General features: G+C 46.8%; 3 protein-coding genes, 2 non-coding genes and 1 pseudogene across 11 annotated transcripts in view; 4 read left to right on the top strand and 2 right to left on the bottom strand.

Annotated features, from left to right (window-relative positions):
- The first annotated feature begins 389 nt into the window (after positions 1-389).
- On the top strand, positions 390-6,892 carry pmm2 (phosphomannomutase 2). The gene is made up of 8 exons (XM_040033603.1): positions 390-635; positions 2,775-2,886; positions 2,992-3,068; positions 3,812-3,903; positions 4,596-4,695; positions 4,903-4,978; positions 5,082-5,197; positions 6,272-6,892. The coding sequence occupies exons 1-8, from the start codon at positions 561-563 to the stop codon at positions 6,374-6,376; spliced, it is 753 nt and encodes a 250-aa protein (XP_039889537.1). The 5' UTR covers positions 390-560; the 3' UTR covers positions 6,377-6,892.
- A 140-nt stretch (positions 6,893-7,032) lies between these two features.
- LOC120734656 lies at positions 7,033-13,246 on the top strand (annotated as a pseudogene).
- Positions 13,247-15,461: 2,215 nt separating this feature from the next.
- Positions 15,462-15,534, bottom strand: trnak-uuu. The gene has a single exon. It is a non-coding gene; the product is annotated as a tRNA-Lys (tRNA).
- A 472-nt stretch (positions 15,535-16,006) lies between these two features.
- On the top strand, positions 16,007-21,758 carry LOC120734660 (fibrinogen-like protein 1). 3 transcript variants are annotated; one of them, XM_040033598.1, is made up of 7 exons: positions 16,007-16,107; positions 17,130-18,773; positions 19,074-19,233; positions 19,314-19,411; positions 19,697-19,785; positions 20,531-20,718; positions 21,513-21,758. In XM_040033598.1, exons 2-7 carry the CDS (start codon positions 18,458-18,460, stop codon positions 21,730-21,732), a joined length of 1,071 nt encoding a protein of 356 aa, XP_039889532.1. In that variant the 5' UTR covers positions 16,007-16,107; positions 17,130-18,457; the 3' UTR covers positions 21,733-21,758. The 3 variants fall into 3 exon arrangements, with proteins under 3 accessions (XP_039889532.1, XP_039889534.1, XP_039889531.1); XM_040033600.1 differs by lacking the exon at positions 16,007-16,107 and having other exon boundaries at positions 16,736-17,351; positions 18,605-18,773; XM_040033597.1 differs by lacking the exon at positions 16,007-16,107 and having other exon boundaries at positions 16,736-18,773.
- On the top strand, positions 16,248-16,339 carry trnar-ucu. Its single transcript is given in 2 exon segments — positions 16,248-16,284; positions 16,304-16,339. It is a non-coding gene; the product is annotated as a tRNA-Arg (tRNA).
- Positions 21,759-21,780: 22 nt separating the features above from the next.
- Positions 21,781-23,502, bottom strand: part of LOC120734654 (microtubule-associated tumor suppressor 1 homolog) — a 55,450-nt gene continuing 53,728 nt past the window's right edge. For all 5 annotated transcript variants that reach the window (XM_040033584.1, XM_040033588.1, XM_040033589.1 and 2 more), the window contains 2 exons: positions 23,268-23,365; positions 21,781-22,668 (listed from right to left, as the gene is read on the bottom strand). In XM_040033584.1, coding sequence (XP_039889518.1) covers positions 22,455-22,668; positions 23,268-23,365 — 312 coding nt within the window. In that variant the 3' untranslated portion in view covers positions 21,781-22,454. The remainder of the gene's footprint in view (positions 22,669-23,267; positions 23,366-23,502) is intronic.

Below are 23,502 nucleotides of genomic sequence, written 5' to 3'. Positions count from 1 at the left end.
CTCACCAAACACACAAAGGAATTTTAAATGGTTTTTATTTATCTACAGCTGCAGCCTGGAGCCTGTGTTTAATTACAATGATATATGACCCTGTTTAATCCACCTTCACAGACCTGTGCAGATGTCAGGAAATAATGAAGAACACAATGGTTCGCCTTTAAAATCTGCGAGGAAGCTTCACATCTGTCCCAAAGTGTTAATGACAGTAAAAACAAGTAATAAGCTAATTGTAAATATAAAATGATTTAATAAAAATACATTAATTAATAAAATAAAATGAACAACATCATTGTAATTTCACAACAGTTTAAAGTTAATTTGTTTAATCTTTTACGCAGATACTGCAAAGTATCAGCAGGTGGCAGCACTGTGCGTCTGTCAGTCTGGTACACACCCAAGAAGAAGAAGAAGAAGAACCGTGGTTGTAGTTCTAAGCGGCGAGCAAGTAGTGTAGGGAGAACCGAGCTGCTCTTTACGGAACACCGGCAGAGGAGGCGAGCCCACTCGGAGCAGCGGGGAGGCGGTCAGCGTGTCTGTGTGGGTCCGGGAGCGGAGGGAAGATGAGTGACGCCGGTGTGGACACGAGCACGCTCTGCCTCTTTGACGTTGACGGCACGCTTACGGCCGCGAGACAGGTGGGAAATGTGTGCGTGCTTGTGTATATGTCCGCGCGCGCGAGGGCAAGACCACTGGTGATATAAAACAATCAGTGCACCTGACAAACCTTCAGACAAACATGACTGTACTGTCCGACACTGCGACTTCCGGCTCCACGTTGATATTGTAGTTCTTCCGCAGGCAAAAATGCTCCGCAGAAACTACGTAACAATGGTTCCGCTAAGCGACGTTAGCCAGTATGGGCGGACTGCCAGTGCCAAACATCTTTATAATAATGATATTAATAAAATAATAATCTCTGACAATGTAACGTTATCGCTGTGGTTACTAAACATAGAAGATATTAGGTGACGCATGTAACGGTAAATTACGTCTTGCTAGCTTTTTGCTATAACAGGAAGTGTCTGACGGAACGTCAAATGTGAAACACGAGTTTACGATTTGGAAAAAAAATCATCAAACTATTAATTACATTTATATCCGTGGTGTGTATAATCACTGTCGTCACCTCCTAAATATAAAACACCCTTCACGTGGCCATTGATTACGTAGGTGACTCAAGCGACGCTCGTGCTAATCGTGTTCCCGGTAGTTTCTGCTAGCATGTCACTAATCCCCGGGTTAAGCGCCCCCTAACGGCCCTGCAAGGTTACGTGTTTGGCCTGTTCTTCCAGCAGAGCCACTCATGTTTAAAATGTTCTTTAGGAGGTGACTGACCTCTGACCCATGCAGACTGCTTTAGGTGAAGGTTTAGGTGGAGCAGGGGTCATGACCCCGAGACTCTTGGTTTCAGTATAGCCCTGCGTGTGTGCACAGCTGTTCAGTTTTACTGCAAAAATTTGTAAAAGGTTGCAAACTTTTCATCCTGTGACTTTAAAAAATGTGACGTCATTGAAATGAAAATGCAAAGTAAGACAAACCGAGTAGTGATGAATGGCCAACAGGGTACACTCAGCAGGCACACCTGTTCAAGTGCTTAATATCGCAAACATTTTAATCAACCCATCATGTGTCAGACACTCAGTGTATCTATGCATGTGAACATGATGAAGATGAGCTGCTGAAGTTCAGCCTGAGCATCAGAAAGACGATTTCAGAGACTTCAAAGAGAGCCCTCTCTGTTTACAACAAGCAGTCCAGTGAGCAACAGTTCTCACCTCGCTGATGTCAGAGCAGAGCAGCCAGACTGATTGTATACATGCTGATGAATGCAGAGGAACATCTCTGAACAACATGGCGAACCATGAAGCAGCAGAAGGCCGCACCGGGTCCCCTCCTGTCAGCCACGAACAGGAAACTGATGATTCCTGGTTTGATGTGCATCACATGGTCAGTGTTTGGTGTAAACACCATGAAAGCATGTGTGATGATGTCATAATGATGATGCAAAACATTAAATTAACAAAGATTAAAGTAAATTAAAACGGGAGCTCGGGCCTAACTGCGAGTGCAGTAAAAGTTGCAGACTTGCTGTTTCAGGAGAACTTGGACTCTTCACTGAAGCTGGAGTTGAATATCAACAGACGGGTAAACTGCTGATGTCGTCAGATTTCCTTTTTTCTTGCAGAAACGTCGGCGTTTATAACTGTAGTGACGGAGACGTTGATCTCGTCAGTCGAAGGCTTCTCGTGTTTGACTGTGTGCAGCGTTTTTAAATCTTTAATAAACTGATTGTTACTGAAAGTTTCACAACCGCAGCGTTTCACAGCGTTTGTTTCCTGTGTTGCGACACACCTGACCAGTTTGAAATCAATGTTTTTGGGGAAAAGAGGAAGGTTCAGTGAGCTGCTGCTGTGCTTGTGCAACACACAGAACGGGTAAGCATCACTGCATAAAGAAGAGGGAAGCAGCTGAGCCTGTGCCGGCCCGGGAGTCCTGGCTGAGTGCAGGGATGTCAAACATAAGGCTCGGGGGCCACAATTGGCCCATCAGACTCCAGTTCACCCCGTGGTGGTTTGGAAAATATGAACAAGGGCATAAATATTTGGGCTTAATTAGTTGTGCAGCTTTTCCTGCTGATAGACCCTCCACAGCATCCAGACCACAGCTAGCTCAACAAAAGATGAATAAATGACAGAAGATAAACAAAGCTGCGAGTCGTAGACTCTGTGTCCGTCATGGCGGTAAATGTGGGGCGTGTCACTGTGTGTTTTCAGCGGGTGACCCCGGACATGGCAGAGTTCCTCCAGAAGCTGAGGACTCGGGTTCGGGTCGGCGTCGTCGGAGGGTCCGACCTCAGCAAGATCAAGGAGCAGCTGGGAGACGACGGTGAGACGAACGCCGCTCTGTATCCTGTCTGATACCGTCCCTTTATTTCCACGCAGCTTATACCAGAGAGATGATAACGCTTGTTGGTCTCGGTTCTGTGTGCAGTGATCCAGAAGGTGGACTACGTGTTTGCTGAGAACGGCCTGGTGGCGTATAAGAGCGGACAGTTACACTCTGTGCAGGTGAGACGGAGTTTTACCTTTTTATGTAACTGATCTGGAATCAGCATGTAAAGAAGCAGCTGAGGAGCAAAGTCAGTGACATCATCAGCCTGAGAGGGTGACAGAGACATTTCTCAGGCTGTGGGACTCCAGCGACCCACGCTGAGAGCCTGGGAACCATCGCCGACTCATCCAGGAGGTCACAGAAGAGCCCAGAACAACATCTATTAAGCTCAGCTAGGGTCAGAGGTCACGACTCAACAGTAAGAAAGAGGCGGGGCAAAGATGGGAGAGTCCAAGCAGAAACCACTGCTGACCAAGAAGATCACAAAGTCTCGTCGCACATCTGCCAACAAATATCTGGAGGATAATATTCTGAGGGCTGACGAGACAGAAGCTGAACTTTCTGGAAGCTTTGAGTCACGTGTGCATCAGACAGAGTTTCATCCAGAAACATCCCAGCAGCAGCAGCAGCCACGGTGGGGGTCGTGTGACGGTCTGGCTGCTCTGCTGTGACTCAGGGAACCAGGCAGGAACCAGCAGCTCCGCCTCTGATTGGCTCAAAGGGACAAAATAAAGGTTCTGGAGCGTCCGAGTCAAAGTCTGGACTTAAACCAGACTCAGATGCTTTGATGCTGGAAACCCTCCAGTGAGACAAACAGCAGGTATCAGGTTACACTCAGGACAGGCAGGTGTGGATACCTTTGTTCCCTTAATGAGTGACATCATCATTTATTGTGTGTGTGTGTCTGTGTGTGTGTCAGTCCATTCAGGCCCACATGGGGGAGGAGCTGCTGCAAGACTTCATAAACTTCTGTCTGAACTACATGGCCAAGATCAAACTGCCCAAGAAAAGGTGACAGCACATCCGTGTGTTGGTTAGCGTGTGTGTAACAGCCTGGCAGGGGGGTAGAGAGCGTGTCGGTCGGAGGGCGTGTCGGAGGGCGTGTCGGAGGGCGTGTCGGAGGGCGTGTCGGAGGGCGTGTCGGTTTGATCCAGCAGACGGGTTTAAACAGTGAAAAGTTTCTTTAACCTCCTCAGACCTGAACTCTTCCACAGCAGCATTTTTAATTTCTCTTTGATATTTGGTCACATTGGGACCTGATGAATGTAAAAACAAAGAATTACCAGATTTTTTTATTTTTTTTACCTTAAAGAAAAATCAGAGCCACTCATGAGGATATTTATTTAAATGTCGGTAGAACAGCAGCAGCATAACGTCCTCGTAAGTGGATTTCAGGCCCATGTAGAGCAAAATTGAGTATTTTGGTCTAAATAACCCAAAATGTGACGTCCACATATGTGGACGCAGGTCCGAGGAGGTTAAAGATCCACGTTATAACACGCCGTTCTTACGTTTGGGGCTGTGGGCGTGGCTCAGCTGTGAGAGGATGCAGTGTAAATGGTTTAAACTGTAAAAGTGCTCGCCATGAAACCGTGAAGGTTTCAGGTGTGTTACCCGTGAGGTCAAAAGGTCAGAATCACTGCATGTATCAGGACTGTGGCGGTTCTGTGGTGGGTGTCATGTGACTCTGTGTCGTCTCTCAGGGGGACCTTCGTGGAGTTTCGTAACGGGATGCTGAACGTGTCTCCGATCGGACGCAGCTGCACGCAAGAGGAGCGGATCGAGTTCTACGAGCTGGACCAGGTAACGCCCACGTGCTGACCCTAAACCCCGGCTCCACCCGCCTCCTCCACCTGTAATTAACAAAAATGTCTGTTTGTGGTACATTTGGTAGGTTTTGAGCTTGTTCTCATTTAAAATGTACTGACGAGGTAAAAGTCCTGTTTGGTTCTTTCGCTGTGAACCTGAAGCTGCTGCTGAAATGAAGACGGTGGTGTTTGTTTCCTACAGAAGGAGAAAATCCGAGAGACGTTTGTGTCCGTGTTACAGGAGGAGTTCAAAGGAAAAGGACTCTCGTTTTCCATCGGTGAGTCTGCTGCAGCCGGCACGCCGCCGTGGCTGTCCTACCTCACTGTGATGCAAATGGCGCCTTCGTTTCCTGCAGCCTGTCGGTCTTTGTGTGTCCGCAGGAGGTCAGATCAGCTTTGACGTGTTTCCTGACGGCTGGGATAAAAGGTACTGCCTGGGCATCGTGGAGAAGGACGACTACTCCACCATCCACTTCTTTGGAGACAAGACCAAACCTGTGAGTACGCAAACTGTGTCACGTGACTCCTCACGGAGGCAGAATATCAGCGGCAGGTAAACGATGGCCGGTCGGGTCAAAGAGTCGTTCCTGGAAACATCTGTTTCATTATTCCTGAAATACAGCTGGATCCAGCAGCAAGCTGAACACCGCAGCTCCCGTAGTGTCCAGCAGGGGCAGCAGTGAGTCCGCCCCCGTGTTAAATGAACTGTTTACAGCCCGAGACCAAAAAAAGAAATCGATAGATTCTTTCTGTCATCACAAAGTCTGTGCAGGTGGAGGAAACGACAGGTAGCAAGGTAACAGGTCAGGTTGTCACAGCAACAGAAAGATAATTATTCTGTAAGTAACTTTAACTCTGAGAATGTAATCTTACATCATAAGTACTCGTAATGAGTGGCTTATGACACCTGTCTCCTTATTCTAGCGGGGCTGACTTTAAGTATTTATCTGTTTAATAAATAAATACTAATAATACTTATGCTGTCATTGCAGGGAGTTACGCCCTTAGTTTGTACCCAGAACATCAGTGCAGCATGTCTGTGTGAGTATGTCCACTGTAGAGAGTAAACGGTGTGTTATAGAGCAGGACGCCGTTTACATGGCGGGCCACATTTAAACCTGAGTGGGCGGGGCCGCTGAAACGCCCCTGACGGCACAGTCAGGTTACTCCGACTGTGATCCTCCTGTGAGGTCACTCAGAGGAGTTTCTGTCCTTGTTCGATGAAGACTCGACTTCATCGGCCCCCAGGCCTTATGTTTAACACCCCTGGTGCAGACAGATGAATCTTCGGTCCTCAGACCGGCCGGCAGGGTCTGAATGTCTCGTTGTTTCATGTTTTTACGGCTCAGGGTGGAACTTGACCTGTTTCAAACATCTGGCGTGTTCAGTGGTCACCGTGCGACACTTGCAGCTGTTTGACGCTGTGTTTGAAGGACACACAGATGTGCGACTGTCAACCTGCAGCGAGTTTGGGGCCAAACTTTTTCACCAACCTCGTTTAACGTGCCGCTTCGTTGAGTCGTGAGCTGCAGCACGGCTCATCTTTCTGTGCGTCTCTGTCTTCACGTCAGGGAGGAAACGATTACGAGATCTACTGCGACCCCCGGACCGTCGGCCACGAGGTGTCCAGCCCGGAGGAGACGCGGCGCCTGTGCGAGCAGCTCTTCTTCTCCTGAGCTCAAACGCCTGCCAGCTGTGACTGCGCGTCACCTATGACAACAGATGGGAGGAGGAGCTGATGAACGCTGACGTCACTTTTTGATTGTAGCTGCTTGTTTGGTCGGGGTTGGTGGGTTTGTCTTTCTGTGATCTGTGTGTTTGATTCCACGGGACCTGCTGAGCCTCCGCGTACGGAGGACTGTTCGGGGAAGCCCCTGCAGCCTCACGCTGTGGGCGGAGTGAGGAAGTGGGCGGAGCAATGACACGCAGCTGTGGTTTACCATCCTCCTGTCTGAGTGTAAATAAAGGTGGATGACATCACAGCTGTACTGGAACGGTTCGCCACTCTGTTGCCCATCTTTGTTATACAGTCTGTGTTTCCAGGAGTAAAGTAGCAGCTGATCCTGTTACGACGAGGCCGTTTTATGCAACGTGGAAAATCATAGCCATGCTTTAAATAATAATCATGTGATGTTTCTGTACATGACGACGTTACTGTTAACAGCGAGGGGAATAAAAGGGAGCCGACGCTCCGAAACGCGACTCGTTCTTACGGCGATTTCCCTCCAAAGACCAAAAGAGTTCATCCCAGATGTGATCCAGCAGCTAACGGGAAGGACGTGGATTTGAAAAGGAGGAATCGTAGAGATTAATCTATAATCTTCATCTATTCACTTGATTCTCCTTTATTTTGAAAAACCTGTTTTTAAATTTTCAAAATAATATTTTTAACAAAGATTTTTGAGTGATTTGATGTTTTTTTTTAATGTAAATCCATTTTCCTTTCAGCTTTTAATAGTTCCTTAATTACTTTATTTAGATAATAATAATTTATAATTGGAATTACTAATGCATATTTTATTGCCCCAATTAATTATTAACTCATGAAATGTTTAGACTTTCTTGGTCCTCCAAATTTATTAAACTTGTCTCGTAATTTAACGATTGCATTCGATACATCACCAGAAGCTACATCCATCTTTGATATACAGTCTGTGTTTCTGTGAGCTTGCCTGAAGCTGAAAATGTTTATTTGCATGATTTAATTTTCCAGGATTATAAGCACATAAAGGAATAAACTTAGATATTAAATTTGGAAGATTCAATATTCAGTTACATTAAATTACTTGGATATTTCCTCATCTACAGAAGTTGAACATCTGTGAACATCTGCATGTTTCCTTCCACCAGCTGTGCTGCATCACTGACATCAGTGATGTTGTGATGGTTCATAAACTTCCTGCTGCAGGACGGTGGCTGCGCTGATGTTCAGTGTTTGAAACGTGGACTGTAAAATGTAATCTGATTACAAATGTGGAATAAGAAAAAGGTTTGGCCTTATGCTGACTCCTGATTGGAGGAGAGCTGCGTGCTCCTGCGTTTAAATGATGATGGAAATGAAAATATATCAGTTTTCTTGTTTTTCCTGCTGCAGCTTTTTATTGGTCGATCGTCTGTCGTCAATAAAAGGTCATTTTCTGTTAGAGCTTTAAAACCAGACCGCTCTGACCTTTAACCTCTGACCTCCTCCAGCAGTTCACACATTGGGAGAAATCCTAACTTTGCATATTTAATGAAGTAATACAATGTTCTTTTATCATAATTATTTTCTGTGGACCATCAAATTATGTTTAATTCACATCGTTGCTGCAGCATTTTTGAGCCTTCGCAGCTTCATCGCCACAGGAGACAGAAATGTGACGTTTCAGATAGAAGCTCGTGGAGCAGCTGCACGCTCACATCTAAAGATCAGTACAGCCACGAGAAACAGGGCTACCAAAAACCTTCTCATTTAGAGCTCTTTCACATTACTCCCACACGGAGGCGCTGTGGGGCTGGTCTTCCAGGTAGGATCGCTCCTCCTCATGGAGGCTAAACATGCGACGGGGCAAACCAAAGACACCTCTGACCTCCTGCACCCATGAGAGTTAAATAAATCTGTTAAATCGGATGTTTCCTGTTTAAACTTCATGTTTTTGCAGCGAACTCTCAAAGATCAGAGCAGCAGCTTGTTTCTGCTCACCGAGTGAAACCTGTGAAAACTGCTGCTGTCAGACTAAAGAAGGGCCTGCGTCTGAAGCTCGTCTTGTTTCAGGTGTGCAGCTGTGATCAGTGCAAACCTACCAAAGGAAACCTGACAAAAAACAGCAGGAAGTGTTTGTCAGGGCGGATGAAGCTTCTCAGAGTAACAGAAGCTTTAGTTGAAACCATTTCATCTTCAAACACGAGTCTTTGTCAACACCTGACTCAGATACTGGTGAGTGCAGCGGTTTGTAAACTCAATGTTTCAGGTTGGGGATTAAACCAACAGCTTTGTAGAGCGTGCTCTGATTGTAGCTGTCAGACTCATTCAGAGAGGGCAGCTTTGTTCTTGCTGCAGTGAGTAAGATGATGTTCAGGTCTTCAGTGGTGGCACTACACTGATTTTTACATTTGTCAGCTTATCAGGTACAAAATCTGAACACTGGGTTTTCAAAGTATGTTAAAGCTGTGAATGCACCAACCAAATGAAAAAACAGAGTACAAGATACAGACTGAGGTCAAATTTCAAATGAGCAAATAAGAAAAATGTCAATTTTCACTCAGTCTGAGACGTAAAAGATAAAAACCTCATATAATTAGTAAAAAGTGAAGATTAAACTGTTTTACCTGAGCTGACGGTATGTTTGCTTGCAACAGTCAAAACACGTGTTTATGGTCACATGCCTGTCAAACCAACACACTTTTGAAGTCATTTATGGGGCGCATGACAGGAAGTTCACTTCACAGATCACGACAAGGTGCTTATATCATGGTCATGTGATAATACAGAGAAAACCCAATTTGGCAACAGTGGGAAGGAAATACTCACTTTTAACCGCGGGTTAGGGTTGATGGGAGGAAGTGAGCACCAAGACACACTGTGGGAGAGCCAGAGATGAATAATAACTGAAATGCAGAGTATATACTTTATCAGACTTCTTTTTTAGATGTGTACAGTTTTCTGTAAGGCCAAACAGAACATCCTTCCAAAATAAGAGAAAATCTTCAGCAGTTTGTTTTGAAATCAGATCACAAATCTGACAGCACGATTCAATTCAATTTTATTTATACAGCGCCAAATCACAACAACAGTCGCCTCAAGGTGCTTTATATTGTCCAGTAGATCGCACAATAATACATACAGAGTAAAACCCAACAATCATAAGACCACCTATGAGCAAGCACTTTGGGGACAGTGGGAAGGAAAAATGCATCATGGGAATCCCCGGCAGCCTAAACCTATTGCAGCATAACTAAGGGAGGATTCAGGGTCACCTGGTCCAGCCCTAACTATATGCTTTAGCAAAAAGGAAAGTTTGAAGCCTAATCTTGAAAGTAGAGATAGTGTCTGTCTCCCGAATCCAAACTGGAAGCTGGTTCCACAGAAGAGGGGCCTGAAAACTGAAGGCTCTGCCTCCCATTCTACTTTTAAATACTCTAGGAACAACAAGTAGGCCTGCAGAGCGAGAGCGAAGTGCTCTAATAGGGTGATATGGTACTACAAGGTCATTAAGATAAGATGGGGCCTGATTATTTCAGACCTTGTATGTGAGGAGCAGGATTTTGAATTAGGCGAATGCCTGAACCACCACAACTCTCTGCTTTTCATGTGGAGAAGTAGCCAGTAACCAGCCCCCCTTTGGAGAAAGCTCATTTCTGTAGCTTGTGTCTACAGTCGTTGTCTTTCAGTTGCTGCCCAGAGTTCTTGACTATGGGAGAGGCTGAAGACTATGAGACGGTCCCAAAGCACCCCCAGCCTCTGAGGGATGTCGCTGTATGTCGTCTCCAATTCCACAGTTGTAGACTAGATGGACAAACTCTCACACACTTGAACTGAGGATGATATCTGCATTATTCCTTGTGTGTCTGAGGTTAAACTATAAATGCACAAACTCTACTTTCCAGTACGCTAGCCTCCCAAGGAGGCTAAGGAGTGTGATCCCTCTGTAGTTGAAGGACACTGTCCGATCCCCCTTCTTAAAGAACAACCATCCCAGTCTGCCAATCCAGAGGCACCACCCCACATCTCCACTGAAAGTGTCATAGTGTGTCAACCATGACACGCCTACAACATCCAGGCCCTTCAGGAGCTTGGGGCGATCCTCATCCAGCCCAGGAGCCTGACCTCCAAAGAGTTGTTTCACTGCGCCGGTGACCTCACCCTCAGAGATGGTCGAGTAATTCCCAGCCCCTGCCTCATAGAGGATCAATCAGTGGCATTCGGGAGGTCCTCAAAGTATGTCTTCGACCACCTGTTGAAGAGTTAGGGTTAGGACCCCACCTTGGGCTTTCCCCTCCGGAGTCGCCTGATGGTTTGCCAGAATTACTATGAGGCAGACCGAAAGTCTTTTCATTGGCCTGAATGGATTTAACAGGGAACCAGTGAAGAGAAGCCAACATGGGAGAGCCTGGTTCTGCCTCTGCCTGTTAAAAGGGAGTTTTTCCTTCCCACTGTCACCAAGTGCTTGTTCGTAGGGGGTCACCTTTTGATTTCTCTGAATCACTGCAGGCTCTTTACAGTATACAGCTGCTGTTGCTATATGAATAAAAGTGAATTTAAAATTGAAGTGAATATCTGGAGGTCACTGCTTGAACTTATGGTTGTTGTCACACTTTCATATTTCTAAACAACAATTATTTAGTTACAATATTAACTTTGACTTCTGTTCTCAGACTGCAGACATGTCTGCTGCCACCAATCTGCTGTCTGACAATGAGCTTCTGTGCCCCATCTGTCCAAATATGTTCACTGATCCGGTCACCACACCTTGTGGACACAACTTCTGCAAAAAGTGCATCACTCAGCACTGGGATATTAATTTTCCATGTCAGTGTACAGTATGTAAAAAGGCGTTTCCCAATAGACCTCAGCTGAGGGTGAACACTTTGCTGTCTGAGATGGTTGCTCAGAGACGTGAAGCTCAGCAGAAAGCAGAAGTTCCCTGTGACGTCTGCACTGGACCCAGACTGAAGGCCCTGAAGTCCTGCCTTGTGTGTCTGACCTCCTACTGTCAGACTCACCTGGAGCCTCATCTGACAGCTACAAGTCTGAAAAGCATCAGCTGATTGAGCCTGTGGAGAACCTGGAAAGCAGGATGTGTAGGAAGCACAATAAACATCTGGAGCTGTTCTGTAAGACCGACCAGACATTTGTCTGTGTGCTCTGCTCTGTTTTAGATCACAAGGCTCATGAAGTTGTTCCTCTGAGAGAAGAATATGAAGGAAAGAAGGCAGAGCTGGAGAAGACACAAGCTGAAACTCAGCAGATGATCCAGAAGAGACAACTGAAGATTCAGGAGATCACAGAGTCGGTGAAGATGAGGAAAGATGCTGCAGACAGACAGAAAGCAGAAGGTGTTCAGGTCCTCACGGCTCTGATGGAGTCTGTTGAGAGACGCCTGAAGGAGCTCATAAAGGAGATCGAAGACAAACAGGAAACTACAGAGAAACAGGCTGAAGGTCTCATCAAAGATCTGGAACAGGAAATCTCTGAGCTGATGGAGAGAAGCTCTGAGGTGGAGCAGCTCTCACACTCTGAAGACCACCTCCACCTCCTCCAAAGCTTCTCCTCCCTGAAAGCTGCTCCATGCACCAAGGACTGGACAGCGGTCAGAGTCCGTCCACCATCATATGAGGGGACCGTGGGGAGAGCTGTGGAGACACTCAGGAAAGACATGAAGAAGAAGCTGTTTGAGGCTGCAGAGCTGAAGAGGGTCCAGCAGGATGCAGTGGACGTGACTCTGGATCCTGATACAGCAAATCCTAGACTCATCCTGTCTGATGATGGGAAACAAGTGAATCATGGTGATGTGAGGAGGAAACTTCCAGACAACCCAAAGAGATTTTCTCAGTGTGTTTGTGTTTTAGGAGAGCAGAGTTTCTCTTCAGGCAGATTTTACTTTGAGGTTCAGGTTAAAGGAAAGACTGACTGGGACTTAGGAGTGGCCACAGAGTCGATCAACAGGAAGGGAAAAATCAGACGGAGTCCTGGGGACGGTCTCTGGACTGTTTGTCTGAGAAATGGAAATAAGTACAAAGCTTGTGCCGCCCCTCCAGTCCGTCTCTCTCTCCGGTCTGGTCCTGAGAAGGTGGGGGTGTTTGTGGACTATGAGGAGGGTCTGGTCTCCTTCTATGACGTAGATGCTGCAGCTCTGATCTACTCGTTCACTGGCTGCTCCTTCACTCAGAAACTCCACCCGTACTTTTGTCCTTGTACTAGTGATGATGGTAAAAACTCTGCACCTCTGCTGATCACTGCTGTCGATCACACGAACTAGAAATCTGGTCTGATCCTGTGTGAGGAACATTTTCACTGGTGACTCTGTGGTTTTGGTCATGTTTATTTTCAGATTCTGACTGATTGGTTTTTGTTATTAAGTGCACTCACACTCACAGCCTCGTGCTGATTTTAATTCTTAAAACTATGTGAATTAGTTTTTTTTTTACTTTGGAGGAAACTTCAATTTTACCTGAATTCAAAGGGAATATTTGGGTGCTCCAGCTTCCTCCCACAGTCCACAGTGGGATTAATGATGATTCTGAAATTCACATAAGTGTCTGTGGACCTGTACAGGGGGTATCTCGTCTTGGATAGGGTCCAGCCCCGCTGAAACCCTGGTAAGGATAAGCAGAGGTCACTGTAGACTCGTGGTTGTTGTCACACTTTGATATTTCTGAACAATCCAGACTTAACAGTTATTTAATTATAATTTTAACTTTGCAGGCTTTTATTCTCAGACTGCAGACATGTCTCATCCTGTGCTCCATCTAATAATAATAATAATAATACATTTTATTTATCAAAGCGCCTTTAAAAACACTCAAGGACACTGTACACAAGCAATAACAGGAACAAACATAATAAGGATAAAACGTTGAGCAAATAAATAAAATAAATTAAAGTAGCAGGATGGACAAATGTATGTGGAGTAGGCTAATGTGAACAGGTGAGTTTTGAGTCTGGATTTAAAAAGAGGGAGGGAAGTGATGTTTCTTATCTCAGGAGGAAGGGATGATGGGGGCCCCACGGTGGCTAGCCGGGGGAAGGGACGGAAAGAGAAAGAGAGGAGGAGGATGTGAGACACGGAGAAGGGATGGTGAGCTGAACCAGGTCAGAGCGGTATGAAGGCGAGAGATGATGGATAGCCTTGAATGTGTATCTTGAAATTGATGCGGTATTTAACTGGAAGCCAGTGAAGCTGCTGCAGAGCAGGAGTGATGTGGTGCATAGAAGGAGTCCTGGTGATGATACGAGCAGCAGAGTTCTGGACACGTTGAAGCTGATGGATAGATTTTTGACTAAGACCAAAAAGAAGAGAGTTGCAGTAATCGATCCGGAAAGTGGCCAGGCTAAGAACAAGAATGGCCGCGGCATGTGGGGAGAGAAAAGGACGGAGACGATTAATGTTGCGGAGTTGGAAATATGCAGACCAAGAGATGTTATTGATGTGTGGGTTAAAAGATAGAGTACCATCGCGCATGACACCCAGACTTTTCACTCATGGGGAAAAGCTATTAGTTGTGGATAGTGTTTGTTCATGGCCGACCAGGAGGAGCTCAGATTTGTTACTATTGAGTTTGAGAAAATTGGAAGAGAACCATGAATTTAGTTCAGCTAATCAGAGGGTGAGAGAGGACGGGGGAGAGCAGAATCAGGTTTAGTGGACAGATAAAGCTGGGTGTCATCAGCATAACAGTGAAACTGAATATTGTATTTACAAACAATGTGTGCAAACGGAAGAAGGTAGTTAATGAAAAGAAGGGGCCCCAGGACAGATCCCTGGGGCACGCCTGCAAGCAGAGGAAAGGGCTGAGAAGTATCATTGGTTATTTTTATTAGTGCGGTTTCAGTGCTATGGGAGGAAAGAAAACCAGACTGGAACTGTTCATACAGATTATCATTAGTTAAGTATAAGTGGAGTTGTGTGGCCACTATCTTTTCAAGAATCTGAATATGTTCACTGATACGGCTTGTGCTGTATTAATAAAACTGAATTATCATGCTTACAGAAATGTGTCATTTAATTATGTACCTGACAAAGGAGAGCTGGTCCCAGATGGGACCCATGTGGGACACCCTAAAAAACAGATACAAATAAAAAGTAACTGACAGAGGCTCTGCTGGCGATTATGACAGAAACTATGACAACCACGTACGAGATCATCCCCCCCAGCATCTCAGCGTGGCTAACAAAATGTGAATCGCTACCTTATCATGGTGGAGGGGTTTGTGTGTCCCAGGGATCCCAGGGGCTGTTGCCTGGAGGCTTTTGCCCCCTGGTAGGGTCTCCCATGGCAAATTGGTCCTGGGTGAGGGACCAGACAAAGAGCGATTCAGAAGACCGTTACGAGAATATCACCGAGGGAACACTTTACCCTGCCCGCGGAGCCAGGCCCGGGGAGGGTGCCCGAAAGCAAGCATCTGGTGGCCGGGCCTTGGCACAGCCCGAAAAGGGGGCATGGGCCCAGTGTGCTTCAGCTTCACTCAAGGTTGAAGCAAAGGCTGACTGAGCAGCCGATCAACAGCTCTGTGTGTGTCTGGACTCTGTCCACAGCAGCCAAACATGTTTCTGTTGTAAATTTATCCCAATCAGAATACTTTATTAATCCCTTAGGAAATGATGAGGTCACAGTCACTCCAAGACAATAAGATCAGTAACAGACTGAACTACATAAAAAAAACCCATTTATTACAAAGTTTACAAAATACGAAAAATAGCTCTGCAATTCTGGATTATTACAGAGATTAAATATATATGATTGACTGTAACCTGTAACACTTTGATATTTTCACAGTAGAGCATCTGCAAAAGGGTGTAACCGCTGCACTGTCTGCTGTGTATTAGATTGAGTTGTACAGGGAGGGATGATTTTCTGTATCGTTCAGTGGTGCATTATCTCAGTGTGCTCCTGTGACTGGGCAGCACATCATGGAGTGGGTGGGAGGTCTTGTCATAGGCGTTTAACATTTACTCCTACAATGAAAACATAAAATCTATATTTGAGTCACTGCAGTAATGCAAAGAATATGTGGGCTCACTTTGAGCAGGTTCTTTAACTAAAGGGGCGAAAAAAAATCGACGCCCGAACAGGGACTTGAACCCTGGACCCTCAGATTAAAAGTCTGATGCTCTACCGACTGAGCTATCCGGGCTCTGGCAGGGTTCTTTCACGGGTTCCTCAAAAACCTGGGTAGTCCGTTAGAACACTGGCATATTGCTGCAGGTAAAAGTAACACAGGAGATGTTCTCTGTTCACCTCGCGTTTCACGTCACGATATATCAGACATATTTGATTTTGGTCCTGCATGTTCTCTCAGCCATTTCTAGTTTTTCGAAACGCATACATCACTTCCGGTTTTTAAGAATTTCACAATAAAAACTCCGCTGCTAAAATCACAGAATGAACCCTCAAATTGCAACTCAAGACACGACTCATTCTGTTTATAAAGTGTTTAAATGACACAGTTGCACGCAATTTACGTAGTGTTCTTCACTGAACTGAGCTAGGACATTGACGTTTGCTCTCCCAAACACACGGATATCGACGTTGTTTCTGCTGAAACAAGCGAAGCAGTCTGACGTCATGACTGCTGAAGCAAATATGATCAGTGTCGGAGGAGTAGTTGTCTTTGAGGACAGAGCCTGAGCTAACGTGTGAGCTAACGAAGAGAGGGCGGAGGAGAAGCGGGCCGGCTGACAGCAGCTAGCAGCGGTGCTAAGCTAACGTTAGCATTAAAGTGCTATTTTATAGCATTATTGTTTGTGTAGCGGACACGGGCGCAGTATTAGCAGATTAGCCGTGTTGCTAGGGCCGCGTGTGGAAAGAGGATCTTAAAAAGCTGTCATTGCAGCCTGTGCAACAGGTGGCTCCGTGGCGCAATGGATAGCGCATTGGACTTCTAGTCAAGCACTTGAGGAGTGATTCAAAGGTTGTGGGTTCGAGTCCCACCGGAGTCGCACGTTTTGTTTTGTTTTTTTTTTTTGTTTTTTTATATGTATTGAATATGCTGTAATATTGAACTTTTGCAGCCCTATGCCCCTAGTAGGTCTCTGAGGTCGAGTAGTCAGGGCCTACTTGTCATTCAGTATACGAGACTGAAAACTAGGGGTGATAGAGCTTTTGCTACTGTGGCCGCTCGACTTTGGAACTCCCTTCCTCAGGACCTACGATCCGTTGATTCATTGATTACTTTTAAAAAACAGCTAAAAACTTATCTTTTTAAAATTGCTTTTTGTTAACTTTGTTTGTTTTTTGCCTTTTAATCTGTTATATCTGTAAAGCACTTTGTGATGTCTATCTAGAAGTGTGCTATATAAATAAAATTTTACTTACTTACTTACTTTTACTAATATAACTGTAATATAAGTAACTAATATAACTAGCTAACGGTGTTACGTTGTGCGGAACAGTAAACAATGACACAAATAGAGGGAATTAGCTGAAAATTAAAATAATGTTTACTTTAAATGCACTTAATGATTAATTGAGTTAAATTTAATGCCAGTAATAAAACATGTGTACCCATGCACATTATACAACATTTGTGTTTGTTTGCTGCTGAATAAAACTTAATAACTACTTAAAAATACATGCCATATCAGTTCTGATAGTCAGATTTGCTCTTTGTATTAACATACAGAGAAGTAGATAAAAATAAGTGTATAGAAATGGTTTTATTTTAGCATTTATTAATGTCTCTCCTGACCCATTCACTGGTGATCACGTCATTATCTTTGTTGTGTACAGTGGTCGGTGTTGCTGGCTCAGTCACTGCAGCCACTAGATGGAGGCTCCCCCACGGCTGTGCAGCGATGGCCCAACACCAGCCTTCCTGACAGGGCTGACAAGTCAGAGGAGGCGGAGAGGCTAATCGGAGGAGGGTCGGGCAGCGAGTCCATGAGAGTGCCGATGATGGTCACGCTGAGGACGTCCGTGGCCTTTCTGCTTCACCTGGCTTCCTCTGTGGCGGTAAGAAACCGGAGCGTCCGTGTGACATATTTCTCCTCGTGCACTCTGTACTTCCTGCTTGAAGTATCTCTGAGATTTGGGTCCTCACACAGCTGATGACAGAGAGGTGAAAAATGCAGCCGTCGCTTTGTTCCAGTGGAAGCGCAGACTGAGCTCTGTCCACAGGGACACTGTTTGTGCTTCTCCGATGACTTATTGAAAAATGAGAACCTTGGTGTTGAACGTGGTTTAGATTCAGATTTCATTTTTACTGTACAGAACAAGAAATTCATCTCACTGGTATTATTTCATTTTTCTGGACTTCAGTCTCAGGATTTTTATTTCCATCAACCAAACTAACAAATGACAGAAACAGAATAAAAACTGAATGTTTACTTTATTGTGACAGAGTAAAATACAAACATTAGAAATAAACAGTAATGATCATATTTCAGTTTTATTTTGGTTTATTGACCTTTTAAACCACACTTTGATAACTCCTCATCTGTTCAAGCTTCAGCTCTAATTTTGCGTTGTGATTTATTGATGCAGTGCTGAGTAACTCAAAGTACGTCTGCTAACTTCCTTTAAACTAAGAAGCACGCACCACGTACATTCTGCCCAAATATCTCCATATTCTGTTGAAAAGATCTGCATTAGAGTTCAGAGCTGAGCTGGACGTGCATGTAATACCATTTTGTTCCACACGAGGGAGCAGTGAGTCAGTGTAACTTCAGTATTTAACAACACATTTACAATAAAAACAAAGCGTGTTGAATCAACGTTAAACAGCACGCGTTCACTGTAACACTGCCCCCTGCTGGTGAACGTTTTCATTCAAATCTGCATGAGGCGATTACAAAAAGTACCTTTACTAAAAGTAATCCCAATAACCTTTGACCTTTACGTCCACGCTGCAGGTGAGGCATCAGTGTGTATAAGATGATTCTTTAATCTTGGCTTTTATATCGTTTAGATTCGCAGCTTCACACGATTTCAGCATCATAAATAAGGATTTATTTCAAACTGCATCTGTATATATTAATATCAAAGCATTGGCAGTTCTGCAGGAGTTTCATTGGCAGAAACTTAAATGATTTCATTTTTAAAGTCCTTGAAACAGTCTCATGAATCATGGGAGTGTTTGCTGTGACGAGCTTCAGTCAGGATTGAGAGTAGATCACAGAAACACTGATGAGGACAGCAATGATGCTCTCATACTTTCTTCGTTACTGCCGAGTCCCAGAGGAGAGCGTTTTTATCCTCCTGTCCAGGCGCCGGTGCCGTGTGAGGCGAGGGTGAGCCGGCTGGAAGCGGAGATCCAGGGCTTGATGAACGTGATCAGTGAGCAGCACCGCTACATCCAGGAGCTCCACAGCAGCCAGGCGCAGCAGCTGCAGCAGATCCCCAACTCGTACCTGGGCCTCGACGACCTCTACAGAGGTACGGCTGCATCCACCGTGTGTGGGTCAAACCCTACATCGTCAGCACCGGAAGCTTTCCTTTATCTAAGAAACAAACCATGTCTACACAGAGCGCCACAAGATCAGAGAAACACGGGAATGGTTATTTTATTAGACTCATGTCAGACAGGTGAAGCTTTATGGAGGACGAGGTCTCCTCCTGGGATCGAACCGGATCTTTTTCTTATCTGTGTGTGTGTGTGTGTGTGTGTGTGTGTGTGTGTGTGTGTGTGTGTGTGTGTGTGTGTGTGTGTGTGTGTGTGTGTGTGTGTGTGTATAGACTGCTCTGAGGTGTTTGAGGATGGAAACGTGGCCAGCGGGCTGTACGTGATTCGCCCGGACGGCGCTCCCACGGCACTGAGCGTGTACTGCGACATGAACCACGGAGGAGGGTGGACCGTCTTCCAGAGGAGGAGAGACGGCAAAGAGAGCTTCGACAGGTGTGTCACCTTTACACACGTGAACACGTGAACAGTGCAAACAAATGTGTCATCGTGTGTGTGTGTGTGTGTGTGTGCAGAGCGTGGGTGGAGTACAAGCATGGATTCGGAGACCTCTTCTCTCCTGCTGGAGAGTTCTGGTTGGGCAATGAACCCCTGCACCATCTGACATCACAAGGTGCGTCTACCTCTGTGTGTCTCTGTCTGTGTGTGCGTCTACCTGTGTGTGTGTGTGTGTGTGTGTGTGTGTGTGTGTGTCTCTCTGTGTGTGTGTGTGTGTGTGTGTGTCTCTGTGTGTGTCTGTCTCTGTGTGTGTGTCTCTGTGTGTGTGTCTCTGTGTGTGTGCGTGTCTGTGTGCGTGCGTGTCTGTGTGCGTGCGTGTGTGCGTGTGCGTGTGCGTGTGCGTGTCTCTGTGTGTGTGTCTCTGTGTGTGCGTGCGTGTCTGATGCTTTCTGTGTTTTAGGGAACTATGACCTGCGCATCAACATGGAGGACTTTGAGGGGAACGAGCGCTTCGCCGAGTACAAGAGCTTCAAGGTGGACGGCGAACAGGTGAAACTCAAGTAACCGCGGGAACGTCTCAGCTTTAAATTCAATCTGACGCTAAGAACACTTTACAGCCTCTCCCTGACCTTTGACCTCCTATCGGTTTCTCATAACACTCGGTCTTATTTAGACTACGGTCCCCAGCAGCAGCATCAAGGTCACCGCCGGTCTCTGTTCCCATCGGCGGTCCTCTCCCTCTCAGTGTTCCTGCACTGCTGAGGATAAACACAGATAAACTAACAGCAGGGGGAGGAGCTGCAGAATATTCCGGAGTGTCGGCGCGATGACGCGACGCTCCGGTCACCACGAGAGGAGAAAGTAAGACGAGCCGTTTGCTGCTGTTTTAGGAGGCCGCACACCTGACCCTGACGTTAAACCTGAACCCAGGTGTGGCCTCAGGCCTTCAAAGGCTGTGAAAATGATGCGTTGAAGGGGCGTCGTTAAACGTAGCTGCAGAACAATAACCCGGGTCACTCTGCTGACTGCACGTTTCTTTGTAAGTGTGTGTAAGGTGTCTGATTAATCAGCTGGTGCTGAACGAACTGGCTGCGATGAGTCTGAGCATCAGATTTGTAACTGTGAGCTCCTGCAGCACTCGCAGTTTCAGCGCGTGGTCTTCCTCGCCGTCACGGACCTGTGAGGTTCGCGTCAAACAGGGTCCGGCTGTAAATGGCTCCAAGTGTCCTCGCTGAAGGTCACGCTGCAGGTGTGAGCCTGATCACTCTGCTTTCACTCCCGTGTTCACCTGAAGGACCAGTACCAGTTACATCTGGGCGAGTTCACTGGGAACGCTGGCGACGCTCTGGACGACGCCCACGGGGCGGGACCGGGCAGTCCATGCGCAGACGGGGTGAAGTTCAGCACCTACGACCGGCCGAACTGCATCGACGCCGACGTTCAGTGCGTCAGACACAGCAAGTCGGGCTGGTGGTTCAGCAGGTGAGACGCACACGGCGACGCGTTTACTGCAGGCTTAAAGGGACAGTACACCAAAACTCTGAGCTGTAGAGTCGGTCCTCCACACGAGACAGAGCGACGGGGCCAAGCATCACTCGCCAACACCGTGACCCCGGGAAACTGACATCTTACTGATAAACGTGATTCAGCCTCAGACATTCAGATTCAAATTCCAGCTGCAGCGTTTCTGTGTTCGTCTTTCATTTCTGCAGTTTTGTGTTCAACTCATAAAATCAATTTCATGGGAACTGTGGAGATGAAGATCTTTGTGTGTCTGTTTTAAGCTCTTTGCACAAAGAGCTTTGAAGCGTTTGTTCAGTGGCTGCTGCTTTTAGTGCTTTATAAATAAAGATTAGTTAAAGTTCACCGTCCTTTAAACCAAAGCTTAATAATCAGCTCGTTTGATTTCTGCCTCCTTATGCTCCCTAACGCAGCCGTTCCCAAACTTTTCTGCAGCTGCTCCGATTTATAATCAGAGTTCAGGTCTTTTTAAACTCGGAGTAGAGAATCAATCAATAAAGTTTTAATAGAAAAACCTGAACTTTTATCCCTTAAAATTAAACCCAGCAGGGTTCATGCTGCTGAGCTTCTCACGGCTCGTTTTCGGTGCTTCGATCATGAAACTTTTCGTCTCTGCAGCTGAAATATCAGGATAGACGTGAAAACGCTCCCTTGATTTTGGGTGGACTGTCCCTTTAATTGGAGCAGAGTGCGATTAAAGCAGCTGCTATTGGCCGATCGTGTCAGCTGACTGTTCTGTGACTTCCCCCTCACAGGTGTAACGCAGGTAACCTGAACGGTCACTACTACGACGGGCCGTTCGAAGCCATGACGCGCGACGGCGTGGTGTGGTACACGTGGCACGGCTGGGCCTACTCCATCAAGTCTGTCGTCATGATGATACGAGCGTCCGACCTCGAAGCGCCGCCTCCAGCGGACGTTTACCTGCCAGGCGGTCCTGACGTGGTCCCGGCGGCGGCCCGAGGCGCTCCGTGAAGCAGAGGTCACTTTGATGCTGTGAAATAAAGTCAGAGCGCCTTCGTATGATGTCATGTCGCATTTATTCTGTTCAAAACAACAAAAAGAACATTGTACACTGAGGCATTCTGGGTAAATCTGAGGTTTTTCAGGACAAACAACAGAAACAGTGAAACAGGCCAGTGTGTCAGTGAGGGAGGGGCACGGCAGGGCAGACATCTGATTGGGCACCGGGTGATTTCAGGGCGCGAGGGGAGGTCTGCATATTTGGCTCTGAGGCCGGCCCCCTACGTCGAACGTCCACGGGTGATTACATTCCACAAAGCAGGTTAAGGTCGAGGTCGTGACAGGACAGAGGTCTGTGGGAGGCGTGTCTCCGTCCCATCGGAACGCTGATTGAGCTTCGCTCTTTGGAGGGGGAGCGTTTCCACAAACATCCACAAATCCAAGGTTTCCCCCCGAGGAGGCGAGCGGAGCAGCGGTCAGGGAGGAGGAGCTATGTACAGACCCTGAGGCGTGCCTGCTGGTTTCTTCAGAGGAGGAAAAACGCTCCCAGGAGGACCGGGCGCTCTGAGGCGGCGAGCTCAGCCCGGGGCCGCGATCTGGTTTAAGTGCGTCGGTGCCGCCGCAGCGTCTTTTCAAAATAAGATATTTATTTAAAAATGTACAAGTCTGCGATGGCTTCATGTCCAGCGGCGCCGCTCCGACTCGGGAGGGGGGAGCGCAGGGGGGGCGGGGGGTTATCTGGGCGATAACGGCGCAGCTGTGGCGAAGGAGGCGGAGTTCCGCGGCGAGCTGAAGGGGGAGGTGGGCGAGAGGCGGCGGGGGCTCGCCAGCAGGTCGCCGTTGTGCAGCTTCCACAGCAGCTCCTCGTTCTCCATGGACAGCCGCTTGTTGACCTTTGACTCCTTCTGCAGCGTCTGCTGCAGTATGGCCTGCTCGCTGGACAGCTGCCTGCAGGGGGAGACAGAGAGCCGTGAGACGGGCAAGGATTTATCGAAAGGGGAGCCGCTCGTTTACAGCTTCCACGCGCCCGCTGAGAGGCTGATGGGTTCTGATCACGACAGGCGCACGCGGGACGTTTAAAAGGCGCCGTCGTTCGTGCTGCTGTGGCGGGATTTTACTCTGAACGCTGTTGAAGCCACACGTCTGATGTTTTCACTCACTGCAAATACAAAGTTGATTTTTAAGTGTTTTTCACTTTCTTATTCACACGTGTCACAATAACAACAATCAAAGTTCTCAGCTGTCGAGTCTGTATGTGCTCCGAGGCTTTAAGTAATCAACATTCTCGCGCTCCTCGTTGCCTGAAATCTGCTTTCTTTTGTATTTACGGAGCAGAAACATGTTCGTCTCTGCTAGAACGTCTCGTTCTTCACATTATGAGTCAAAGAACAGCAGCAGATAAACCCTCATCATCACGACTCGTGCAGCGAGAACGAGAGGCGCCGGCGGTCCCTGCGACAGGCCTTTTAACATTTATCTGAAAGCCAGGAGGAAACCAGGAGGTAGCTGAACGATCGGATGGGGATGAGCCCCCTTGGAGTACGTACTTTGACAGCGCGGCGTGTTTGTCCATCCTGGCCTTGTAGTCCTCGTTCTCCTGCTGCACCTTCTTCAGACACTCCTCCAGCTTCACATTCGTCTCCACCTGTGACACACACACACACACACACACACACACACACACACACCGTTTTTTTTCATCCAATCATCAGGCTCGGCTCAGGTAGATGAAAATGTTTAAAAGCAGCTAATCCGTCCGACTGACGCACTCGCTCCTCGCTG

Source organism: Simochromis diagramma, unplaced genomic scaffold (genome assembly GCF_900408965.1).
Source record: "Simochromis diagramma unplaced genomic scaffold, fSimDia1.1 OVJJ01000571.1, whole genome shotgun sequence".
NCBI classification, from domain to species: domain Eukaryota; kingdom Metazoa; phylum Chordata; class Actinopteri; order Cichliformes; family Cichlidae; genus Simochromis; species Simochromis diagramma.
Note: the sequence above shows the minus strand (reverse complement) of the source record. Positions and strands in the feature narration are given on the sequence as shown.